This window comes from Myotis nattereri, assembly GCF_964212035.1.
Source record: "Myotis nattereri genome assembly, chromosome: 2".
NCBI lineage: Eukaryota > Metazoa > Chordata > Mammalia > Chiroptera > Vespertilionidae > Myotis > Myotis nattereri.
This window is the reverse complement of record NC_138076.1, coordinates 167,274,653-167,301,157: the sequence shown is the minus strand read 5'-3', so window position 1 is coordinate 167,301,157 and position 26,505 is coordinate 167,274,653. Positions and strand designations below refer to the sequence as shown.

At 46.7% G+C, this 26,505-nt stretch overlaps 2 protein-coding genes across 2 annotated transcripts; one reads left to right on the top strand and one right to left on the bottom strand.

The window, feature by feature from the left end:
• Positions 1 to 1,131: 1,131 nt before the first annotated feature.
• ARF3 (ARF GTPase 3) lies at positions 1,132 to 24,596 on the bottom strand. The gene is made up of 5 exons (XM_081084763.1): positions 24,407 to 24,596; positions 4,466 to 4,706; positions 3,522 to 3,632; positions 3,162 to 3,286; positions 1,132 to 2,717 (listed from the first exon to the last, which is right to left on the bottom strand). Exons 2-5 carry the CDS (start codon positions 4,611 to 4,613, stop codon positions 2,556 to 2,558), a joined length of 546 nt encoding a protein of 181 aa, XP_080940889.1. The 5' UTR covers positions 4,614 to 4,706; positions 24,407 to 24,596; the 3' UTR covers positions 1,132 to 2,555.
• LOC308514576 (eukaryotic translation initiation factor 1-like) lies at positions 6,750 to 7,091 on the top strand (the record flags this gene model as incomplete). The annotated part of the gene is made up of 1 exon (XM_081084765.1): positions 6,750 to 7,091. One exon carries the CDS (start codon positions 6,750 to 6,752, stop codon positions 7,089 to 7,091), a length of 342 nt encoding a protein of 113 aa, XP_080940891.1.
• Positions 24,597 to 26,505: the final 1,909 nt, after the last annotated feature.

The following is a 26,505-nucleotide window of genomic DNA, read 5'->3' as shown; positions in this document are numbered from 1 at the left end:
AAATGGGGAAACCCCAGGGGAGAAGAAAGGCCAGAACAAAGAAAAGCATAAAATGAAATCTACCAGAGGAGAGGCAGGGAGGGAGTGGGCAGAAATGGAATGAAACACCCAACCCCAAAAGACCTTTTAGGTGAATGGGAATGTAGAAAGGTCCACCCTGCCAAGGGCCTAGCAGTCAGGGATACTACCACGATCACTTACTGCCCCCTGCTGGACAAATCTCAAGCAGCACCAAGGCAACCACCAAGGCTGCTTCCTAACACCCTTAACCCTGTTGGTCCATGGAACTCCCCAAAATGAGGTGGGGGTGGGCCTGAAATGAGGAAAACCTCTTTGGGACTGGTATCTAACTAAGGAAGGCCAGAGAAGGAGTCAGGCGGGACAAGAGGCAAAGTCCTCCCCAACCACAGAGAGAGTAGGGAAGCCTCAGCAGGAAAGAAACAGGAGAGGGGAGACAGGCAGCACTGAGTGAGCTGGGAGGCGAAGGAAGGAGTTCACGGAGAGAGGCAACAGCAGCAAAAAAAAAAAAAAAAAAAAAAAAAAAAAAATCGGGGGGGGGGCGGGAAAGTGTGGAGGGAAGCATCTGTGGGGTCAGGGGAATGAATATGTTAAAATGAAATAGAAGCTCCAACACCCCACTTCCCCCACCACCAAACACACACATATACACACACAAAGGCCTAGAGAGCAAGAGATCTGCACACACCTACTGCATCTTGGGTAAATAAAACATCACTAAGGAACTGGCACTGAGAAGGACACCTCTGGAACCTCTTTCACAGTTCAATCTGGGTTGGGGATAAGGGTATTAATCTGCCTGTTGTAGACAAAGGTGGCAGGAAGCCTGGCCCCATGGGGTGGGGCTTGGGACAGCCCTTCTGGGAAGGGGTCCCTCAGTCATGCTGTGGGGGATGCCCTGGGCCCTGAGCTGAGCAGAAAGGTATGGGGGGCCATCTTGGAGCTCAGGGCGCAGCCAGCACACACAGGAGCCCACAGAAAAGCCAAGGCTTCACATACACCGCAAGTCAGGACCTCAGGGACGAGCGCCCCCTGCAGACAGGGAGACACAGTAGCAGCAGCTTCTGAACACCTAGATAGTAATGGGGCGGGGGGGGGGGGGGGGGGGGGGGGGGGGGCGGGGACACGGGACCCTGAAGACCACTGCATTACACCAGCACCAACAACCACTTCAGAGTTCTCGTTCCTCCACTCCAACCCACAGATCTGTTGACGGGAGTGAAGAGGGCAGGGGAAACCTGTTGGGGTGGAGGTGGTAGAGACAGCAGGATGGTCTGAGGGTCTGGAAACAGAATAGAAAATTTCCATCCCTCCGCACATCTTGGACTAGAAAAAAAAACCTGGACATCAGGGACCGATATTGAGGTCTGCTCTGCCACCCCCACTCCCCAATCAAACAGCCAGCCAGCCTGGGACCACTAGAGTGAGGAGACTTCTGACAAAGGACAGGTGAACCACCCAGTCTCAAAATTCAGAAGATTGGGGAAGGGGGGCAAGGAGGAGGGGAAGGCAGGGATAGGACCGAACCATGCATCTCACCTTCTCATAAAAACAGGATGAAGATGGAAAACCTGAGACCCTCCCCAGGTACCCTGGGTCTCAAACAAACAACATGGTTTTGTATCTCCACCCCCTCCCCCTCTTCAAGCTGGAGAGGAACAGAGATCTAAGGACGAGGGGGAGGATCAGTTGAACACTCTGAGTGATAAGAGTGAGTGGGTTCCTCTCTCCTTCCCACTAACAAGGCAGAGCAGAATGGCATCTCCTTGGGAACAGTCATCTAGATATAAATGCCACCTTCTGCCCTAAGCAGGGTGAAGAAAGGGGTAATAGGAAGATGGTGGTGGAAAATCCATCATCTGTCCTATCATCCAGGTAAACCTACCTGCAGAGGAGAGAGGAATCAGTGTAAGACTGGGGCAGCCTTCCCTTGACCTTATTTCCTTTATCTCACCAACATGGGAGGGACAGGTGATGGGCTAGAGTGGGCTGCAAGCCCTCAGCTGTCCTCCACCCGCTCTACCCTTCTTCCTGGCCCCTACATATGTATCTCTTTATATATGTATATACACGCGCACACATGCACGCACATAAAGAGAGGCCCGTGCAATTTCCACGTAGAACAGGGAGCGGGTAGTGAAGGAAAAAAATGGTAGGAGAGGGGTCTGTAGGGAGAGGGAAGGGACTCAGATGCCAAGAGCACAGCAACCAGAGCCAAACGAAGCAAACAGAGAGACTACCCACCCCACTTCCCAAACCTCAGAGGACGGGGGAGGCACCCCATGAAACCATAACAACCTTGTTTTTGTTTTAAATCTGATAAATTGGAATGATTCATCATAAGGACAGCAATTGGGGACTGGTCATGGACAGGGGAAAGAAAGGGAGGCAGGAGAGATAAGGCTCTTATTGGGCATGCGGACATGATACCCAGGGCCCTGGCCACACTGGCAACGGGAAAGAAGGGGTAGGGCTGGGCAGGGAGACAGTAGGTATATTAGGAGTGGTGGGGGTGGTCAGATAGAGCTGCCTGGCTCTCACTTCTTGTTTTTGAGCTGATTGGCCAGCCAGTCCAGGCCTTCGTACAGCCCGTCCCCACTGGTGGCACAGGTGGCCTGAATATACCAGTTGCGATGACGCAGGGAATGCAGGCCCAACTTGTCTGTGATCTCAGCAGCATTCATAGCATTAGGCAAATCCTGGAGCACAAGGGAGACACAAAGAAAGAAGCCTCAGAATCTTTCAAAGGCTTCTAGAGCACCCATTACCAACGAGCATTTTACCGGTACCCTCTCCTCCTCCTCCTCCACTTTGGGGACCCAGAACAAAATCCTAAGAAGCTGATTTGCACTTAGTCATCCCAGAACCCCAGATCCAAGATATCAGAGGTCATTCCATTCGGTTGGTGGAAACCAAATATCGGAATGGTAGGGAAGTGGATAGGATGGTAGGATAGAATGTAGCTAATTAAAGCAACGATGGAGGACAAGAAGAGCCTAAAAAGCCAACTTATCTTATTTCCCACACTTCTAAAATTGAGAGCATAGTCATAGGGTTTCCTGTACATTGAGCTCCATCCAAGGCCCTTAATTTCTGAAGCCAGGCTGCCCTCTCTAAAATCCAGGGGTGGGGAGAAATCTCACCTGTTTGTTTGCAAAGACAAGGAGCACAGCATCCCGAAGCTCATCTTCTGCCAGCATCCTCATCAGCTCCTCCCGGGCCTCATTTACTCGCTCTCGATCATTGCTGTCGACCACAAATATCAACCCTAGGGAGGCAGAGCATGGGCTGCACAAAGACGACAGATGAATTCCCCTCCCCCACCACCAAAAGACAACACCCTCCTTATATCTTCCAAATATTTGCAACATTTGCTCCTCTTCTCCAACCCACAGGAGCTACAGCAGGGCCAGGGTTCACTACCCATACCAAGAATGACAGCTACACTCTTTGCTCACACCCAACCAACCCATGCCAGTCCCTGGACAAGTCATATGCCATACCTTGGGTGTTCTGGAAGTAGTGTCTCCAGAGAGGCCGAATCTTGTCCTGGCCACCCACATCCCAAACTGTGAAGCTGATGTTCTTGTACTCCACTGTCTCCACATTGAACCCTTTGGGGGGGAAAAAACAGGTAATGGCCAGTTGGCCCCAAACACCAGGTCTGCAAACGATACCCCATTGGGTTCATTTGTTTTCCCAGCCGTGGCCATGATCCCAGCAAGGAAACGAAAGCAAAGGCTTCCTCAGAACTGGTGTTCCTTGACATTGTAGCCTAAAGGCCAAAAAGAAAAACTAAGGGAAGAAGTGGAAGAGGATGAGGAGGGCCCATCAGGAGGTTCCTATCACATGGGTAATGTGAGCCAACCTTCCCCACTCATTCTGTGTTCGGCTCTCCTTCCTACAAAGAAATGACTCAGCCCCACTCCGGTACATTGGCCACCAGAGTATTTCTCAGCTAAGAACTGGGGCCTCTGAGGCAGAGTGAAGAAAAAAGAAGTGATCTGTAGTCCTGGAGCCCCAAATGCAGAACCACCTACAGATAATGATTGGGAGCCCCATCCATAAGCCAAACGTTCTCCCTCCTACAGGCAGTTCCTAACCAGGATCAGGGTCACTGAGGTTCTATACTGAAGCAATTCCAGGCCTCTGGCAAGGACATCAAAGCCCTTCACCTGCCTTCTAAACAACACAGAGAACAAACCAGCTCAGTACCTGAGGGCAACTTCTGAGTGCCAGGCTGCAGAAGTTCCTGCATCAGAGAAGACTAGGGTAAGTGGGCAAATAGCAGCCCCAGCACCTGCTAGTAAGCTAAATAACCATCCTCCCCTGAAACCCACACATTGCATGGACTTGCCTGGTGGCCAGGTGGAGGAATCTATGGATAGGCCCCAGCCTGGCTGCTCAGCGGCTGGCATGAAAGCCTACATCCAAGCTGTGTCCTTACCAATGGTGGGGATGGTTGTGACGATCTCCCCCAGTTTCAGCTTATACAGGATTGTGGTCTTTCCTGCAGCATCCAGGCCCACCATCAGGATGCGCATCTCCTTCTTCCCAATCAGGCTCTTGAGAAGGTTTCCAAAGATATTACCCATGATCACAGCAGCTGCTTTCTGAAGACAGTAGGGCCCAAGTGGCAGCAGTGGCAGTCTGGTTCTGACCTGGTCCCTGGTATGGAGGACTTGATCCTAGGCAAAGAAATGTAAACTCATTACCACCATCAGCTTGCCAGAATTTCACGTAAATGGGATTTGCAAAGTCAAAGCTGGAGTCCACTCATGCCAAACGGAGAAACTGAGGGGACCATGAAGGTTAAGGCTCATGAGACACACCTTGAACCTTCGGGAGCAGAGACAAAGCAGTGAGCACCCATGACCACTGCTCTGCCAGTAATGTACATGTGACTTTGGATGAGTTATTTCACCTGTAAATGGAAGGGTGTTGAAATAGATGCTTTCTAAAATCCCTTCCAACCCTGGCCAGTGTGGCTCAGCTGGCTGGGCACTGTCCTGTGCATCAAAAGGTTGCTGGTTCAATTCCCAGTCAGGGCACATGCCCAGGTTGCAAGCTTGATCTCTGGTAGGGGGCAGCAGCCGATCATGTTCTGCTTTCATATAAATGATTCTCTCTCTTTTCCTCTCCCTCCCTCTCTAGAAATCAATTTTTTAAAAATCTTAAAAATAAATAAGGTCCCATGCCGAAACCGGTTTGGCTCAGTGGATAGAGCGTCGGCCTGCGGACTGAAAGGTCCCGGGTTCGATTCCGGTCAAGGGCATGTACCTGTGTTGCGGGCACATCCCCAGTAGGAGATGTGCAGGAGGCAGCTGATCGATGTTTCTAACTCTCTATCTCTCTCCCTTCCTCTCTGTAAAAAACTCAATAAAATATATATTAAAAATAAATAAATAAATAAATAAATAAATAAGGTCCCTTCCGTCCTGACAATGTATACTATACTCCCAAGGTGTTGCAAGATCATTAATGCCCCTCCCTCCAACATTACCCTGACACTTCTGGAAAGGGTGGGAGAGCAGGGAGTGGAATGAGGAGTGGCTCTTGGTGACTCCCAACAAGGTTCAGGCTTGCCAGGTTCCCAAGGTTTATGTCTCTGTTCTAATCAAGAGACTGCTTCTGTCTTCACATTTCTGCAATTCCCCCTTCCTTCTACACATCACAGTTAATGAGGAAAAAAAGAAAGCAGCATGCCTAAAAGAGTCTGATCCTTTCCACTCTGAAATGCTGGCTGTTAAAGTGGTGCCCTTCATACAACAGTATATTCTGGGTGAAAGTGGGGTGTGAAGACTACCTCTTGTTCCTCAGCCAGGTAAATCCTAGGCTTGCCATGGCCCATCCAAGGTCAGCAGATCCACATGGTCACAAAGCAATGAGGCTTTCTTCCTTAACCCCCTTCAGTCTATTTTAAAATCAAAATCAGGTCTTGTTGCTTCTCTGTTCAAAACCCTCTCTTGGCTTCTTAACTCCCTTTCAGTAACACCGAAAGCCACACCGTGGCCTACAAGGTCCTGCATGATCTGCATTCCCCCTGCTTCTTTCATCAGATCCACTACTCTTCCCATTGCTTACTCCACTTCAATTCCCCAACACTTCCCTGCCTCAAAGCTTTGTAATTGCTATTCACTCTGCCTGAAATGCTTCCTCTCCTAGACAACTTCATGGAGTACTCTGCCACTTCCAGGTATCTATTCAAATGTCACCTTACCAAAGAGGCTTTCAATAACCACCTATAAGACACACACACACACACACACACACACACACACACACACACTCTCCCCCCACCCCCGATTTATCCCACTTTCCTTCACAGCATTTATTACCATCTGACACATCACTTATTTGTTTCTTGTTCTATTGTTTTTCTCCTCCTACAATAATGTCAGCTCCTCTTCTATTTTGTTCGCTGCTGTGTTCCTGTATCTTGAATAGCACCTGGCACATAGCAGATGAATAACTGAATTAACTCCCAGGTTCTCTTCTGACCTCACTAGCAGCTTACTAAGATCAGATGCTTATGTCTAGCACATAGTAGGTTCTTAACAAACACTTGCTAAAAAATGAAGAACCAGCCCAGTGACTGAGCTGCCGTCAAGGACTCAGCAACCTCCTCCTTGAGCCCCCCTCACTTCCCGACGCTCTGTCCCCGCTGCCCACCTTCTCCCACCGCAGCCTTCAGCAGGCCGTTTCCACTGAGGAAAAAAGAATCATATCTTATGTCCGCTATCCAGAACCTCCACTCTTTCGACCCCTTTGCTGATGCAAGTAAGGATGATGACCTGCTTCCCGCTGGCACTGAGGATTATATCCATACAAGAATTCAACAGAGAAACGGCAGGAAGACCCTTCCTACTGTCCAAGGGATCGCTGATGATTATGTTAAAAAGAAACTAGTGAAGGCCTTTAAGAAGAAATTTGCCTGCAATGGTACTGTTATTGAGCATCCAGAATATGGAGAAGTAATGCAGCTGCAGGGTGACCAGCGCAAGAACATATGCCAGTTCCTTGTCGAGACTGGACTGGCTAAGGACGACCAGCTGAAGGTTCATGGGTTTTAAGTGCTTTTGGCTCACAGAAGCTTAAGTGACGATTTCTTTGCAATGAGTAGAATTTCCCTTCTGTCCCTTGTCACAGGTTTAAAAACCTCTCAACTTGTATAATGTAACCTTTTGGGGTCTGCTTTTAACTTGGACTAGTGTAACTCCTTCATGCAATAAACTGAAAAGAGCCATGGAAAAAAAAAATGAAGAGCCATTATAAAGGTACAAAATGCCCACCCCAATCATTGCCCCCAACAGATCATAAGAGTCATTTATTCCCTCTCATCCTCCTTCCCTTCTCTGTGACACAGGACAGTCATAGAAATGCATCTTGAAAACAATGAAATGGGAGTTCAGAATCGAGCCTGCCAGCCAGTTCTTGTGCCTGCGGGAGATACGCATCAGCATCAGCTTATTCAGCTATCACCATATACTGGCTGCTGCTAGTCCGGTAACCAGAAGCATGCATACACACACACACACACACACACACACACACACACACACACACGCCCAGAAGGCAAAGGAACAGGTCAAGACAGAGTGCACCCAAACCCAAGAATGTGAAAAGTGGATGGGGAGGAATCCTATTTACAAGCTAAAGTCTGGAGGTTTCGTGGGAGTTTAGTTGTTTTTTTCAAAAACTATTTCATTTTTTTTTTTTCCTATTTCCTCAGTTTGTAGCAAATTCCAGAACACACAAAGGGGCCAGATCAACAGCCCCTGGAGACCAAAGTACTAGTTTGTCCAAAAAACTGAAACATTGAGTGCTTATGGGATGTTTCATCTTCAAAGGCCTCCCCAGACATCCACTAATGAGCCAGGCGTGGTGGTCCTGGTAGGCTCCCCAGATGAACCCTGCCCTTGACCCAGAGGGCTCACAACCCAGGGAGAGTACCTGGCTCAACCTTCGGGCTCAACTTCAGCCAAGTCACCCACTGGCCATCCTCCCTCCCCATCCTGCCTCAAAACACCCAGGCTGACCAGACAGATTCCTAAGGATCCCCGAGACAGATGGGAACACCTACCTAGCTTAATATGATCAGATCCCATCTTTGGCAATCGGTGGTAGACAGACTGTTGGTCGGCTACCATCACTTGCAGAAATTTAAGCCTTCCCCAAGTCTTCCTAGTTTTCATCTTGTCTCCTGCTTAGGTAGCCTTTCCTTCGGTTTCAAATGATTCTTTGCTTTAAGGTTAGGTAATGGTGTTTGGCTCAATTTCTGAACTGAATTTATACCACACATTTACCTTGCTGTCCTTCATGACTGGAACCACTGCTTATTAAATGATTACCAACCGTGAGTATAGCAGTGGCTGAAAATACCCGTTGCCTCAGAACAAGCATACACTGTCCTTTGGTTTACTTCTTTGCTAAGCTAAAGTCTTGGCTCAAAAGCTGACCCCAATGTTATACTTATTTCTGTGTCCTGGCATAACACAAGGCCCCTGAATTTCTGAACCATTCATGTGGCACTTACCACCTGTGGAGCTTTCTTCTTCTTTTGCAAGTCTGTACACTGACCATCTCCCCAACTTAACTGTGTACTCTCCAGAGGCAAGGACTATACATTTTTTTAAATTCTTTATTAGTTAAGGTATTACAAATGTGTCCTCATCCCCCCTCCATTAAATCCCCATCCTCCCCGCCCCCCACTCATGCAGGACTATACATTTTATTTATTCTGTATCTGTTCTCACTCCCAGTGTCAAACCCACTCTAAGAGTTCAATCAAGGGAGGGGGGTCAAGTGGGGAAAAAGGAGACATATGTAAAACTTTAGACAATGAAAATAAATTAAGAGAGAAATTAAGATGGCGGCATAGGTAAATACCGGGAAATTGCTGCCTTACAACAACTTCCAAAAGACAAAGAAAAGACAAAACAGACATCATCCAGAACTACAGGAAGGCTGGCTGAGTGGAAATTCTACAACTAGAAGGAAAGAGAAAAGCACACTGAGAGTCAGGAGCTACGGAAGTAAAGTGCAAAGGTACGTGCGCGGGGAAAGGGGCTGGCACCTGAGGTCGCGGCTGTCTTTTTGAATTGGGAGGGAGTCACAAGCTCCTGATTGCTCTGAACTCCAGTTCCGGGAAGTCTCTGGGGACCCAGGACTCATACAGGGAGAAACTGGACTGTCTGGCAGCAGGCAGAACTCGGAACTTGAGGGTGGCTTTCCCTCAGAGGTGCTTGCAGCAATTATCGGGACACTGAGACGCGCGGCCCCTTAGGGCAGGACTAAGGACCAGCCATAGCTGCTTGCTCCGCCCTTTGATTCCCTGAGACCCCGCCCCACCCAGGCTGCAGCAGAGGCTTTTGCATATGAATGCCCTGGCCCTTTGCAACCTGAAAATTACCTAACAAATTGCAGCTGGGCAAGACAGACCCAGAACTTCCAAGAGAAGGCCCAAGGCCCCACAGCAGCTTGCATTGCTTCACAGCTGAGCCTCATCAGGGTACCTCCAAACTCCAAAAAAGGAAGGGGAATTTGCAGTTCTCTTCGTAGCTCCTGCTGGGTAACCTCAGGCAGAGGCTAAATTAGCACCTCCTTAGATCCAAGAGCCAGTGTACCCAGTGGTCAGAGGGGGACCATCCAGATTACAACTCCTCAGATCCATAAGGGACACACTCAGGGCGCAGACTCAGTGAGCACCAAAGCCCCACTGAAGCAAGTCTTGCCCCAGAAGGGTGTCTTCAGCACAGAAGTTCTCCCACTGCAGACACAGCTGATTCTCACTGCCAACTGGCCTAGAGGTCAATTCCTCCCAGTGATCCTACAACAATCAAGGCATAACTACAACAAGACTGTGCACAAAGCCCACAAGGGGGTGCACCAAGAGTGTCCACCTCAGGTAACTGGGGAGGCTGAGCCACTGGGCCCTACAGGACACCTAGCACACAAAACCACTCTACCAACACAGGGAAGCATAAAAAATGCGGAGACAAAGAAACAGGTCACAAATGACAGAAATGGAGGAAAGCAAACGACTGGATATAGAGTTCAAAATCATGTTTATAAGGTTTTTCAAGAATTTTATGGAAACCGCTGATAAATTTAGTGAGACCCTGGAGGATATGAAAAAAGACCAACTAGAAATTAAGCATACACTGACTGAAATAAAGAATAATATACAGAGATCCAACAGCAGACAAGAGGATCTCAAGAATCAAGTCAAAGATTTGAAATACGAAGAAACAAAAAATACCCAACCGAAAAAGAAAAAAGAAAAAAGATTCCAAAAATATGAAGATAGTGTAAGGAGCCTCTGGGACAACTTCAAGCGTACCAACATCAGAATTATAGGGGTACCAGAAGAAGAGAGAGGGCAAGATACTGAAAACCTATTTGAAGAAATAATGACAGAAAACTTCCCCTACCTGGTCAAAGAAATAGACTTACAAGTCCAGGAAGCGCAGAGAACCCCAAACAAAAGGAATCCAAAGAGGACCACACCAACACACATCATAATTAAAATGCCAAGAGCAAAAGACAAAGAGAGAATCTTAAAAGCAGCAAGAGAAAGACAGTCAGTTACCTACAAGTGAGTACCCATACGACTGTCAGCTGATTTCTCAACAGAAACCATGCAGGCCAGAAGAGAGTGGCAAGAAATATTCAAAGTGATGAATAGCAAGAACCTACAACCAAGATTACTTTATCCAGCAAAGCTATCATTCAGAATAGAAGGTCAGATAAAGAGCTTCACAAATAAGAAAAAGCTAAAGGAGTTCATCACCACCAAACCAACATTATATGAAATGCTGAAAGGTATTCTTTAAGAAGAGGAAGAAGAAAAAGGAACTCTTACCATTTGTCACAGCATGGATGGAACTGGAGAGCGGATAAATACCACATGATCTCACTCATTTGTGGAATATAATGAACAACATAAACTGATGAACAAGGACTGATCCAGAGACGGAGAGGCATTGATTGGACTGTCAGGCCTTGGAGGGAAGGTAGGGGAGGGTGGGGGTCAGGGGGAAAGATCAACCAAAGGACTTATATGCAAGCATATAGGCCTAACCAATGGACACGGACAACGGGGGGGGGGGGGGTGAGGGCATGAGCGGGGGGAGGGGGGTAAGGGGTAACGTGGGGATAAGGACACATATGTAATATCTTAATCAATAAAAAATATATTTAAAAAATAAAAAATAAATTAAATAAAGAGTTCAATCAAATGCACACTGCCAAATGTGAGGATGTCCTTACATCATTTCTTCTGTTCTAGCCGTACTTGCTATCTCTAGGTAATGCACAGATGGTTGCTTAGATATACTGTCGATTCTTGGTCATTTTTCACACTTATCTGACCCAGGGACTGATTTGGAAACACCAGAGAGGACTAGAAGACTAAAATTGGTGGGCTTTTCTCTTGCCATTTAATGTGCAATGGGGCTGATGGATGACTGATAAAATATCCAAGTAGTTACCATGTGTCCCCTGGGGCAACCCAAGGCCTTAGAATTAATGGATAGTATGACTCCTCTTTAATATAATCAGGAGCTGATTCAGAGGAACATTCCAAAGTGGGTGTTGGCTTTCTTGTCTTGGTTTTCTCTGTCCCTGTGTATTACCAGCAAGAAAGCATGTTACTCCTACCAGCAGGATGGTAGTAACTTTCAGCTTTGTGCTATGAACATGAATATTTAGCTCTAATGCCAATTCTCACTTTCACCATAAAGCATTTCTAGAAAAAGCTCTGGGAAGCAGGATGGTTAAAACAAAACAAAAAACCCTACAGTACAAAGGGATTGTTTTCTTGCATACTATATAGCCTACAGTTATTCTCTCTTACCACAGATGGTACTCCTGTGTGAGCAGGGCAAAATGCCAGGGTTCCGTGCTGGTGCAAACCAGAAATCAGCAGTAAAAACTGAAGGTGAGTGGCTTAAGATGAAAAATGAAATACAGTAACATCTCTATTAACAAAGAGGCTATCTCAACATTCTATTTTATAGCCACAAACTTTGTTATCAGTGATAAAAATAACAATAGCTCTAAAAACGTGTTCCAGTACAATCTGTGTGGGACACTGCAGGATTTCAATCAAGTGCATTGGCTGATTTAAGCTTCATCTGAGGATGTCCTCACTGAGGACCAACCACTGTCCTCAATTCCAAGCCCCGTCCCCCACCAGGAGAGGCAGGTTGTTGCTGTAACTGACTGCTGCTCATCACCTTGACTTATGTGTGTTGCGAGAACATGCCTGCCTCAATCTCCAGGTGATTTTGAGAGTCACAGCTCAGCCTGACATGCACCCACCCCTGCCTGGCTCCAGTACCTGGCTCAGGCATGTATCTTGAGACATCTCTGAGAAGATTCCTGATCTGGCACCACTTCCTCTTCAGGCTGCATGAGTTCAGGGGAAGGAAGACCAGTCTCTCCCAAACCCTCTGCTGCCAGGCAGGGTACACTAAAAAGCAGCTTTGTTCCCAGATAATTTTCGAATTGAGATATCACTAAAAGAGATGCTATTTTTAGTACAGCCAATGAAGCAGACCAATAAAATTTAAGTAAACAAAAGCAGGGTCTGCCTATATTTAGTTTCCTTAGTGCAGCTGGCTTGTGACTGACCTCTGTAAACTTTTCAAGTTTTTGTCTCAGGAGCACTATAATCAGCACATAAGGACTCTTAGATTAGTATCTCAATGTCTTCTATTGGACTCAAAGAGTTCCCAAAGCCAAGAAATAGCCTCTGATGTCAGCTTCCATCCATTCATTAAACATTTATTGAGTACACTGAACTAGGGATACAGAGATGAAGACCGTTTCTCCCTTCACGAAACTCAGTCTTTGGGGGAGAAAAACTAGTGAACAGAGGGTTATAAAACAGTGCGAGGATAAGAGTGGGATAAGCTCACAGTATTATGGGAAAAGGTGGAGCAGTTAATCAAGACTCGGAGGTAGGCCCTGGTTGGTTTGGCTCACTGAATGGTGTTGCCCTGCGGACTAAATGGTCCCAGGTTTGATTCTGGCCAAGGACACATGCCCAGGTTGTAGGCTCGATTCCCAGTAGGAGGCATGTAGGAGGCAGCCAATCGATCAATGATTCTCTCTCATCATTGATGTTTCTTTCTCTCTCTCTCTCTCTTCCCCTCTGAAATCAATAAAGATATATTTTTTTTAAAAAAGAAAAAAGATCAGGAAATAGCCTTAGCCAGTGGTGTTCAGTGGTTAGAGCGTCAGCCAGCACGCCAAAGGGTCACAGGTTCGATTCACAAACCAGGGCACATATCTGGGTTGCAGGTCAATCCCTGATCAGGGTGCATGTGGGAGGCAACCAATCAATATATCTCTTTCACATTGATGTTTCTCTCTCTCGCTCTTTCTGTCCCCTGTCCCCCTTCCCCCCTCCCTTCCTCCCTTTCACTCTCTCTAAAAATCAATGGAAAAAATATTCTCAGGTTAGGATGAACAAATACAAACAAACAAAGACCTGGGAGTAAAGGACAATTTATAGATGTGATACTCGGGTCATACCTGAGATGACTCCTGAAGGAAAAGTAGGAAATAATCAGACAATAGAGAAGAGGGAATGGGGCAGAAGGAACAGCCATTTGCAAAGGCATAAAGACCTGAGTTAGGCCCTGGCCAGTGTGGCTCAGTTGACTGGGCATCCATCAAAAAGGTTGCTGGTTTCATTCCAAGTCAGGGTACATGCTGCATTGCAGGCTCGATCCCCGGATAGGAGTCGTCCAGAAGACAGGTGATGGATGTTCTGCTCTCACATCAATGTTTCTCTCTCTCTCCCTCTCCCTTCCTCTCTCTCTAGAAATCAATTTTTTAAACCTTTAAAAAATATATTTTTTAAAAAGACGTGTTAAAGATGGCAGTTTTTATTAGCGAAAGCCAGGTGCAAATGGGAGGTAGTTCATTTGGATGCAGCATGGTGAGTAAGGTGATGAGGATGGAGAGATAAGCAAGGGCTAGAGCAGGGGTGGGCAAACTTTCTGACTCGAGGGCCACAGTGGGTTCTTAAACTGGACCGGAGGCCGGAGCAAAAGCATGGATGGAGTGTCTGTGTGAACTAATATAAATTCAAAGTAAACATCATTACATAAAAGGGTACGGTCTTTTTTTTTTTTTTTTTTTTAGTTTTATTCATTTCAAACGGGCCGAATCCAGCCCGCGGGCCGTAGTTTGCCCAAGGCTGGGCTAGATCATAAAGGGCCTTAAAGGCCATATTGAGTAACATGATCAGATATGTGCTTCAGAAACATCATTGTGGCACCAGTTTAGGGAATAAATTGAGAAGGGAAAGACTAGAGGCAGAGAGAACACTAGGGATGTACAATAATACAGATGAGAAATCCAAAGTTCTTAACTAGAGAGGACAGATTGGAAGCATCAAAACAGTGGAACCCACAAGATTTAATGAATGATTAAACATAGGAAGGAAGAGAAGAAAAGTCAAAGATGATTCTCAGGTTTCTGGCCTGGATGATTCAGTGGCATTTCTTTAGACAGGAAGTAACAAGAGGAACAGATCTGAGAGTAAAAGTATTTATTTTTAGATTAAACGTTGATTTTGTGGTGCTATGGTGTGAAGTGCAACAGAAAAGTCTGGACTGGGTAATTAGGAATCACCTGCACTGATGGTAAATTAAGCCTTAGAGGAACCAAGATGATGGATGATCCAGGATGGCTGCCCACCCAAAAGCCATTCTTTACCTTCTTTCTTCTAACAGAATCCCTAATTTGTTCAGGTGCTGGTGTGGCGGAGAGTATGGGGTATGAGATACCCTTCTCAAGCCCTAGAGTATGAAAAATGATCAGCCAAATCACTGGTCGGCAAACTCGTTAGTCAACAGAGCCAAATATCAACAGTACAACGACTGAAATTTCTTTTGAGAGCCAAATTTTTTAAACTTAAACTATATAGGTAGGTACATTCTTATTAACTTAATTAGGGTACTCCTAAACTGGCCTCTGCTAAAAACGTCCTCAATCTGATTGAGGTACGTTCGCTGAGGTCGACCCCTTCTAACTCTCCCATCCACACTCGTCTTCTATACTTGTTTCGTCTATCTCCTTTCCGAAAATCGACTTCTGCGCATGGGCCATGAAGTTTCAATCGCACTGTACGTGTGCGCCCACACGTGGAATTTTGTGGAAGAGCCATACTCAAGGGGCCAAAGAGCCACATGTGGCTCAAAAGCCGGGGTTTGCTGACCACTGGCCTAAGGGATGTTGGCATTCCCTTTCCTTTGCCGGTGAATGAGTCATGAATGGTCCTGTCTTAATTCTAGCCAATAAGATGTGAGAAAAGTCTGCTGGGAGCATCTGGGAAAGTTTTCCACAATCTTAAAAAAAGGACACATAGCTATGTTCTCTTGTTCAGCCTTTGGATACTGATATAGACGGAAGAGATGCTGGAGTAATCTAGAGACTGGAAAGAGACAGACAAAAGAACTCTACAATGTCATAGGATAAAAATTGAGAAAACTTGGGTCCTAAAAACATTGTCAAGCTGGTGGATTAAAAACAAACCAAAAAAACAAGAAAGTGCTCTATCCCTAGATGACTTTTTCTGTGTGTGTGGTAAAAAATATACATAACAAAATTTACAACTTAAACCATTTTTTTAATCCTCACCCCAGAATGTGTTTTTACTGATTTTAGAGAGAGAGGAAGGGGGAAAGCGAGAGGAACATCAATGTGAGAGAGAAACATCAATCAATTGGTTGCCTCTAGTACATGACCCTGACTAGGGATCAAACCTGCAACCTAGGTATGTGTCCTAGGAGACCGGGAATCGAACCCTTTTGGTGTATGCGACAAGGTTCCAATCAACTGAGCCATCTGGCTAGGGCACTACTTAAACCATTTTTTAAAAAATATTTTTTTTATTGATTTCAGAGAGGAAGGGAGACAGAAAGAGAGATAGAAACATCAATGATGAGAATCATGGGTCGGCTGCCTTCCGCACGCCCCCCACTGGGGACTAAGCCCACAATCTGGGCATGTGCCCCCGACTGGAATCAAACCTGGGACACCCCGCCCCCCCCCCCCCCAAGTCCGCAGGCCGACACTCTATCCACTGAGCCAAACCAGCCAGGGCTAAACCATTTTTAAGTGCACAATTCAGTGGCATTAAGTACATTTGCATTGTTGTGCAACCATCACCACCATCTATCCCCAGAACTTTTTCATCTTCTCAAACAGAAACTCTATACTTTTTTTTAAAATATATTTTATTGATTTTTTACAGAGAGGGAGAGAGATAGTTAGAAACATCGATCAGCTGCCTCCTGCACACTCCCTACTGGGGATGTGCCCGCAACCCAGGTACATGCCCCCAACCGGAATCGAACCTGGGACCCTTCAGTCCGCAGGCCGACGCTCTATCCACTGAGCCAAACCGGTTCCTGCGAAACTCTATACTTTTTACAGTAACTCCCATTCCCCTCTTCCACGCCACCCCTCCCGCCATCTCTGGCAACCACTATTGTACTTTGTCTCTATAAATTTGACTCTTCTAGATATCTCATATAGTGATACCACACATGTGTATCTAGACTTCTTGTTGTATGCTGTAATAAATCCTCTTATTGTTTGAGCCGCAGGTGTGTTTTCTGTCTTTTGACAATTGATATTTCCTAACTGATATATCTAGGGAGAATGTATACAGTGGGGCAGGAGAAAAGGCCAAAGACAGAAATCTGGGGCACATCAACATTTAAAGCAGTAGGCAGACCTGGCCAGTGTGGCTCAGTTGACTGAGTGTAGTCCCATGCATCGAGAGGTCACCAGTTCAATTCCCAGTCAGGGCACATGCCCAGGTTTGGGGCTCAATCCCCAGTAGGGGGTGTGCAGGAGGAGGCTGATCCATGTATGTATGTCCATCTGTCTGTCTCTTCCCCCCGCCTTTCCTCTCTCTTTAAAATCAATTTTAAAAAAAAATTTTTATTTTTTTCTATTCTGTTTTGATTTTTTACAGAGAGAAAGGGAGAGAGATAGAGAGTTAGAAACATCGATGAGAGAGAAACATGGATCAGCTGCCTCCTGCACATCTCCTACTGGGGATGTGCCCACAACCCAGGTACATGCCCTTGACCGGAATCGAACCTGGGACCTCTCAGTCCGCAGGCCGACGCTCTATCCACTGAGCCAAACCGGTTTCGGCTAAAAAAATTTTTAAAGCAGTGGGCAGAAAAGGCCAGGAAAGAGAGTAAGAAGAAACTTGAGGGGTAGAAAGAAAATCTAGAGAGTACACATCATAGACATCAATCAGGAAAGAACATTAAAAAAAGGAAGGCCCTAGCTGGTTTGGTTCAGTGGATAGAGTGTCGGCCTGCAGACTGAAGGGTCCCAGGTTCCATTCGAGCCAAGGGCACATGCCTGGGTTACGGGCTCCACCACCAGTGTGGGGCGTGCAGGAGGCAACCAATCAATGATTCTCTTTCATCATTTATGTTCCTATCTATCTCTCCCTCTCCCTTCCTGTCGGAAATCAATTTAAAATAATAATAATAAATAAAATAAAGGAAGGAAGGTCAAAGGCTTTAGAAAGGTCAAAGTAAACCTGGCTGTCTTGGCTCAGTGGTTGAGTGTTGATCTATGAACCAGGAGGTCATGGTTCGATTCCGGCCAGGGCATGTGCCAAGGGTTGCGGGCTTGATCCCCAGTGTGGGACGTGCAGGAGGCAGCCAATCAATGCTTCTCTCTCATCCCTGATGTTTCTCTCTCTCTCTCTCTCTCTCTCGCTTCCTCTCTGAAATCAATAAAAAATATATTTAAGAAAAAGAAACAGAATGGTCAAATTAAGGTAAGGCCTGAAAACATACCTATTGAATTTAGCTACTGAGCAATCAAGGATGACCTTGTTATGAATTAAAACATATCTAGCTTCCTAGGTTCCACTTAACTCAATTAGCAGTGTTTAGGCTCAGGCTATTCACCTTCTAGTCCAGCCCATTTGAAATGAATAAACTATTGAAAAAAAAGACCGTACCCTTTTATGTAATGATGTTTACTTTGAATTTATATTAGTTCACACAAACACTCCATCCATGCTTTTGTTCCGGCCCTCCGGTCCAGTTTAAGAACCCATTGTGGCCCTCGAGTCAAAAAGTTTGCCCACCCCTGTTCTAGTCAAAGAAAACAACCCTAGTAAATATAGGATAATCTGAAGAAGGCCACACTACGAACAAAAAAGCATCTTAAATCGCCATCTCTGATAGAGACCTTGGGAAGGCTCTGGTTTTTCCCACGGACAATACTCAGCGAGTGAGTCAAAACAGAGAATCAGGCCTGTTTCCGAACACACAACGTACCCAAATAAAACAGTGACCAGATTAAAAAACAAAAAACTAGACTCATTTGTTTCTTTGGAACATTCTGTGGTACTGCTCTCTAACCAAACCTTTCAGTTTGCCCTATTCTTAAAATCTAATGAGCTTACAACTGCTCCATTTCCTGACATTCTATGGCTGCTCTAACACCCACATCTACAGCTTTGAATATTGAGAACGCTTTACTTTCCTAGTTACAAAATCACAGAAATTCCACAGTAGTCAGCCTAAAGTCCCAATAAATCTGTGCCCCCAATCTGGTCCCAAAGCACAGGTCAAGATGGAGCAGCCAGCAAACAGATGAAACAGGAAGACAGGATTTGGAGAAGGCCGACCATTAGAGCACCCTAAGGATACAGAAGATAGGGAACTGACTACCTGGGGAAATAAAAGCTGCTTGTGATCCCTTATCACCAAACACACTTCTACTCTAGGACTTACCAGTGTGTTTTATTCACATTTTTGTCTGTTTCATTCTTCAGAGCTGAAACTTCCCAGATAATATGTCTTTACAGGGCAGCTGGAGCTACTGATACCATCAGTACTACATGACTAGGCAGGGCTTCAAGCAGCTAGAGCCCTTGGGCTAGCCATCTAGGGTTGCAAGCAGCTATGTCTGTCTCACCATTACCATCTTCTGTGTATGCCATGATGGAAAAGAGTTTGGGAAATACTTCAGTGGACTATGAGCCTCTTGCCAGCAGGGACCATACCTTACTCATGTTTCATCTTTCCAGCACCTAGCACTACAGTCTGTAGCTAGTGATTTAACATGCTTGTTGTTGAAAAGCACAGTACTACTGATGGTGGCAAAACATCTGTGAGGTTGAGGAAGATATTATTCTTTAGGTAATCCCCAATCCTTTTCATGTATCTGACAAAGTGAAGAAGTGGTTTCTTTCTTCTCAGATCCCTAGGATTCCATGGATGGGATTCAGAGGCTGCCTGGAGGGAGAAACCATATAAGAGGCTCTAATTATGCTCCTAACTCTCCACCACCACCAGAGCAGCTCTACTTTTACCCATTTTATGTATCAGACTTCAAATAAGATTTTACATAAGGTAACCTTTGATTGCTTTAAAAAAAATGTGGGGGAGGAGGGGCTGGTGTGGCTCAGTGGTTGAGTGTCGACCTATAAGCCAGGAGGTCACAGTTCAATTCCCAGTCAGGGCACATGGCTGGGTTGCGGGCTCAGTCCCTGGTGGGGTGTGTGCAATAGGCAGCCAATCAATGATTCTCTCTCATCATTGATATTTCTCTCTCTCTCTCTCCCTCTCCCTTCCTCTCTGAAATCAATAAAAACATATTTTTTTAATATATTTTATTGATTTTTTTACAGAGAGGAAGGGAGAGAGATAGAGAGTTAGAAACATCGATGAGAGAGAAACATCGATCAGCTGCCTCCTGCACATCCCCCACTGGGGATGTGCCCGCAACCCAGGTACATGCCCTTGACCGGAATCGAACCTGGGACCTTTCAGTCCGCAGGCCGACGCTCTATCCACTGAGCCAAACCTGTTTCGGCAAAAACATATTTTTTTAATGTGGGGGGGGCCTGGCTAGGTAGCTCAGTTGATTAGAGCAATGGTCATCAATCGGTGGTCCGTGAAACCACTGGTGGTCCGTGAGGTCCGAAAGGTTGGTGACTACTGGATTAGAGCAGGGTCCCCATACGCCAAGGTTGTGGGTTCAATCCCTGGTCAGGGTACATACAAAAATCAACCAATGAGTACATAAATAAATGAAACAACATATCTCTCTCTCTCAAAAAAAAAATCTTTTCATTATCAAAAAGCTTTATCGAGCCCTTGCTGGTTTGGTTCAATGCTAGAACATCAGCCTGCAGACTGAAGGTCCCAGGTTCGATTCTGGTCAAGGGCACATGCCCAGCTGTGGGCTCGATCCTCTGGAGCGGGTGTGCAGGAGGCAACCGATCAATGATTCTCTCTCATCACTGATATTTCTCTTTCTTTCTCTCTCTCTCTCTCTCTCTCTCTCTCTCTCTCTCTCTCTCTCTCTCTCCCCCCACCCCCTTCCTCTCTGAAACCAATAAAAATATATTTTTTAAAAAGCTTTATTGGCACTCTACCTATATTTGTGACAGATGTTGGAAACAGTATAGTAGACGGAATTATACAGATAACATAACTCTGGACCTTAATACAGTACATTCTGAAACAGACTGAGAGACAGACATTTAAAGAAGACAGGACTAGCCCTAGCCAGTTTGGCTCAGAGGATAGAGTGTGGGCCTAAGGACTGAAGGGTCTGGGTTCGATTCTGGTCAAGGGCATATGCCCAGGTTTCTGGCTCAATCCCCAGTAGGGGTGTACAAGAGGCCACCGATCAATGGTTCTCTCTCATCATTGATGTTTCTATCTCTCTCCCTCTCTGAAACCAATAAAAATATTTTTTAAATAAAAAAAAAATAAAGGAGATAGGGCTAAATGAAAAGTGGCCCAGAAAATGGATGATGCTGAAATGCTCATCAAGACCTAAAACAATGGGACCCAGAAATTCAAATCCTGACCTAAGTCAATCAGGGTGCACCTTTATGGGAGAGTCGACCATTATCTCAGAGTCATGATGATTTTTTAAACATTAAACACTGTTCTTTTTTGTTGTTGTTAATCCTCACCCAAGGATATTTTTCCATTGATTTTCAGAGAGTGGAAGGGAGGGGAGGGGGAGAGACAGAGAAAGAGAAACATGGATGTGAGAGAAATAAATTGATTGATTGCCTCCCTCCTACCCTGACAGGGCTAGGGCGGAGGATCATGATAGAGCCTAAAACCACAGCCTACAACCGGCAACCGAGGTATGAGTCCTAGACCATAATCAAACCCTGGACTAGAATCAAATCCAGGACCCTTCAGTCTGAGGGCCAATGCTCTATCCACTAAGCCAAATCGGCTAAGGCATAAACACTATTCTTGAGCCCCCACATCCTCACACAAGCTGATGGCTCAGGGACCTGCCTTGCTCCAGCTTCACCTCCCACTCAGGCAGCAGGAGCTGCCTCTGTGAAGCTGATGCTGAAAAAAGACTTCACTGCTCATAAACCTACAACCAGCACAGAAAGTCATGGTAACAATCATCCCTCTACAGGCACCTCAGGCGGTAAGTTATTCTTCTGTAAACCTTTAAGGCAGCCCTAACTGCTCATATTATTATTACCATTGTGATGATGATTATTAATAGCAATTAACATTTATTTGGGGCATACTATGTTCTTTGCACAATACTAATAATATGCATAAGTGCTTTATGTGTATTATCTCATTTAATTCTCATACCAACTCTACGAAGTAGGTACTATCATCATACTCTTTACAGATGAGGAAAATGAAACAAAAAGAGGACAAATAATTTCACGAAAATCATACAACTAGTAATAGTAGAGGCAAGATTTGAACCCAATTTTGTCTGATTCCAAATTCCACACTCTTAATTACTGTACTATTTTGCTTCTAAATTCACCTGCAATGAAAATGATTAGGAAAACCAAACACTGCTATACACTTTGAGTCTCAGGCCTCTTGGCATCCATTTGTAAAGGTATATAGAGAAGCAGATTCCACAATTTCCCTGTTATTTACTCAGCTTTAAAAACCCGGTTTTAAAAAAGTTCCTTCTTCTAACCAATAAATCCCGCCCACTATCCTGAGTCCATTTCCTCTTATGACTCCAGTGGAAGAGAGTAGCAGAAATGAACACACACAATATCACCCTTTGTGCACTTAAGACTTCACTTCCAGTATTTTCAGCCTGCTGCCTGCCTGCCTTTTATATATGCATTCAGTTTAATAATAGCAGCTACGATTCACTGGCACCAATTCTGTGCCAGGCACCACATACATTCATTGATTCCCTCCTCCATAATCTCCAGGATCCCAATTTGCAGACAATACTCTGAAGGACTTACAGCTAATGGAGAGAACCCTTTGCCCAAAAGGGGGGAGCAAAAGATCTTGGATTTCAGATAAATAATGATTCTGTGCTCTAGTAATTTTTTTTGGGGGGGAGGGAGGGTCTTACTTTCCATTATCCATGCCACTTTTGTGCTTCTTAGGAAAGTGGGGAGATCAAGACTTTTTTTAAAATATATTTTTATTTATTTCAGAGGAAGGGAGAGGGAGAGAGAGATAGAAACATCAATGATGACAGAATCACTGATCAGCTAATTCCTGCACACCCCCTACTGGGGATTGAGCCCACAACCCAGGCATATGCCCTTGACCAGAATCAAACCCCAGACCCTTCAGTCCATAGGCTGATGCTCTATCCACTGAGCCAAACTGGCTAGGGCGAGATCAAGACTTCTTATTACAAAGGCTAAAGGCCTTTGTACCTTCACTCAGCTATCTCCAGGCACTCTCCCTGACAGCCAAGCCATTCCTTTCTCCTTAAACTGTGGTAAAAAAGCTTGTTGAGTTCTATCCATTCACATCCTCTATTCTCATGAGTGCCCACTGTGTGCAAAGACCTTGTGGGAGACACAAGATGAGCGCCAAATCCTGCATTCAAAAAGCGTAGTCTCTTTAGAAAAGCAAGACTTGCACATAAAAATGTTGACTGTGCAAAGTAATAATTCTATGCTGGAAGACAGGAAGCATATGAATGTGTGATCCATGGGGCCCCTTCCCAGATGAATCCAAGGTTAATGATTCATTCTATAAAAAGGCAAACCCAATGGATCAGCTTCTTTATTAGAATGAGCTTTTACAGACATGTTATTCAAACTCAAGTCTAACAGGCAATGACCAATTCACTGCCCCACTCCAGTCATAGCAGGTGGAGACACCCCAACAAGCTCAAGGCAAAATGGCAGCAAATTAAGGACAAGGAAGGGAGTATGTGGGGACTAGATTCTGTCCTGTCGCACTGACCAGGCAATCAGACTCCTGCAGCAGATCTCCAACCAATAAAACTTTCATGCCACAGACCAGGGTGACCCAATCCAACAGCAGTAGAGGCAGGTTTTAAGTTTCTCTTCTCCTGCACCCGGATGACCTCACTATTTCTTCTCACTCCTGACCACATACCACACTCCTCCGGGCCTGGCCAGAGAAAGTCTGGCAGTAATACAACCCAGAAGGAAGGGAACTCCCCCCAAAGACGAGCCACCACTTTGCTAATCAAGAGGCCTGTTTTAACAGGGAACTCCACGTCCCCCTCCTTTTCTCAAACATAGGTGTAAGCAATGCCTCCATTTTCTGTTCCGGGAATCCTGGTACTTCCTAAAGAAAGAAAGCGGATTGGAAGACACAAACTCAGAGCCAGCGACCAGACGTTCCTTCCTCCAGTGAGACCGCCCCCGCTTCGCCTGGGGGAGGAAGGCACCACCTCTCTCTCTCCGAAGCAAGAACAGATCCCCTCCCCCTCTGCCTACTCTCCTCCCCCCCTCCCCCTCCCCCGCCCCTCCCCACCAGCTGCCCTCTCCCAACGTGCAGTTCCCAAGACCCGAAAGCGCAACCTCCACCAGAATAGGGGTGATCCTCTAGCCTGTCCTGCGGGCTACTCCCTAAACCCCTTTCGCACCCCTACCCCACAAGGGGAGGGGTGTCACCACAGCAAGGCTTCTCTCTGGTCTCCCATTACTAAGGTAGAGGGGAAGAGGGGGTGGGGGAAAAAAGCAGCAATCCCTAGCCCTTTAACAGGAAAGGATACAAAACAGCCATCACCGCCCCCGCATCACCTCTCCCCGGACTGCCTTCCTCCTCCTCAATCCCGACTTCTCCAAAGCCCACCTTCTGCAGGCGAGGGGTACCTAATGGCAATCCAGGTCGCCCCCTTGTGCGAGGCGGAGGACAAATGCGTAAGTGCCCCCCACCCCCACCCCCACCTCAGCTCCGCGTCCTTCAAATGCGGGAGCAGGCGTGAGAGTGGCCCCGCGTCCCCTTTGCGAGCTCCCGGGTGGGAAGGACCCCACAGCCCAAAGCCAGGCAGTGCCCGGCAGGGGGCTCCATGTCCTCAGCCCCCACCCCAAGCCTCTCCTCTACCGGACCGCCTTCCCTCCGCAGCCCCTCACCTGTTCCTGCTCCCAGCTCTGCCGCCGCGGCCGCCGCCTCCGCCCCCGCAGGTTCCGCTCGGCTCCCGCTCGGCTCCCTCCGGCTCCCCCAGCCGATTTCAACGCCGCTGCTCCCTGGCCCCGCTCCCCGACTCCCTCCTTCCTCCCCTCTACCTAGCACCGGAAGCCGCGACAGCGACAAGGGCTGTGCGGCGCACCCCACCCCCAGACCGGGATACTTCCCACCTCCCCGATCGCGCGAGAACTGCGTGGCAGCGAGCGGCAGTTCTCGCGAGAGCCATCACCATGGCAGCGGCTGCTGCGGAGGCATCCGGGTGTTAGAACTGACGCCCGGGCGGGGGCGGTGGGGGCCGAAGGCGGTGGGCAGTGGAAGCAGGAGCCAGGGAATGAGGATGAAGCAGCGAGGACTGTGGTGACAATACAAAGCTCCAGGGCCACACCTGAAATTTAAGGACTGGGGCCGCGTGCTGGCCACACTGGGGACGGGTTGAGCTGAGAGCCTGGGGCACCCTGGGCAAGGCCAGAAGCAGGGTGTGAGTGAACAGGCCTTGCTGGGGCCGCCGAACTCCTCCGGCTTCATCTGGACTAACCAGGGCTACAGCATCCCCCTGAGAGCGCCCCGACACCCGGGTTACTGCTCAGCACTTCGCTATTCAGGGGTCGGAATCAAGATATCTTTCCCCATAGGGGAGAGAAGGGAGAGTGATGAACTTAAGAGACCGAAGGAAACATCTCAACTCTGGGCCTGCTAGGAAGCTGGAATGTTGAAGGCTGAGATGTGGTTTGAGGAAGTGCACCTGGGTGGTTATGAATTTTAGCACCCCAAGGAAAGTGAGAGACTTTGCATCCATGTTCCTCTATTCCTGCCCACCCCCACTTCCCTCGCACTCATTTCGGCACCTGCAGGGTTGTGTTGGAACACTCAAGACTGTCCTCAAAGAAAGGCACTAGCAATGCTAAGAACAGAAGAAGGTTCTTTACGAGCCCTCGCTCTACATTGACAGCTGTATAAGAGAACACGCGGCTCTCCCCTAAGCCCTGAGCCAAAACTTGCTTTTCTGGATTTGGGGCCTTGTTTCTTGTATCCTGCCAAGAAGGAGTAGGCTGGTAGATAGCCGCACTGTGTCTACCTCCTACCCCATCGATCCCTGGAGAATGCATTCACCAGTCTCTTCCTCATATCCCAGTCTGTTTTCGTCCATATTTTAACCTAGAGAATAACCTGACCCTAGAATGTGAAGACAAGAGGATCCTACATTAAGATGGTGAAGGATGAGATGGATAACAAGGAGCATGTTTATAACTAAGAGTTGTATCTGTCCTGAGCTGTTGCCCTTAAGGGCTCTTACCCTGCTACGTTTTATATTTTAAGAAGACTCCTCCAGTGTTATTACAGACTCCTAGAGTGGGTCATGTGATACTTCCACATAATTACTTTACTTTTTCCATTTCTTTTCCTAGAATTTTCTAAAAACACCCCACCAGGTTATGCCCCCACCCACACTGATCACAAAAATTGTCCTTTAAAAACCCTTTCTCTGCCCTAACTGGTTTGGCTCAGTGGGTAGAGCGTCGGCCTGTGGACTGAAAGGTCCCAGGTTCGATTCCGGTCAAGGGCATGTACCTTGGTTGCGGGCACATCCCCAGTAGGAGGTGTGCAAGAGGCAGCTGATCGATGTTTCTCTCTCATCGATGTTTCTAACTATCCCTCTCCCTTCCTCTCTGTGAAAAATCAATAAGATATATTTTTTAAAAAAGACTTAAAAAAAAAACCCTTTCTCTAATACCCAATGACACTAACGTGACTTGTGGCATTCTTATAGGAGGTGGAACTTGTCAGTGGTACTGCCCAACCTCTCAAGGTTGGGTCCCAGGTGTGACAGAAGGATGGAAATGGTAAGCAGCAAGTACCATGGTATTTGAGTCAGAACTGATGAATGGAACTAGAGAATCTCCCAGCTCTTCTGTCCTTTACTCCTTTGGAGTCTCGAGAAGAAAATGTCTGTTGCAGCATCACTGGGTGCTTCCCATGGAGCAAACAAGTGCAAAGATAGGAGGATTGCTGCCCAGTTGGCAACTAGCCAATCACTGCCACTCTC

Coding starts and splice junctions, on each gene's coding strand:
- ARF3 (XM_081084763.1), bottom strand. CDS start 4,613: ATGGGTAATATCTTTGGAAACCTTCTCAAGAGCCTGATTGGGAAGAAG. Junction 3,633..4,465: donor CACAACCATCCCCACCATTG/GTAAGGACACAG, acceptor TCCCCCCCAAAG/GGTTCAATGTGGAGACAGTG. Junction 3,287..3,521: donor CTACTTCCAGAACACCCAAG/GTATGGCATATG, acceptor CTGCCTCCCTAG/GGTTGATATTTGTGGTCGAC.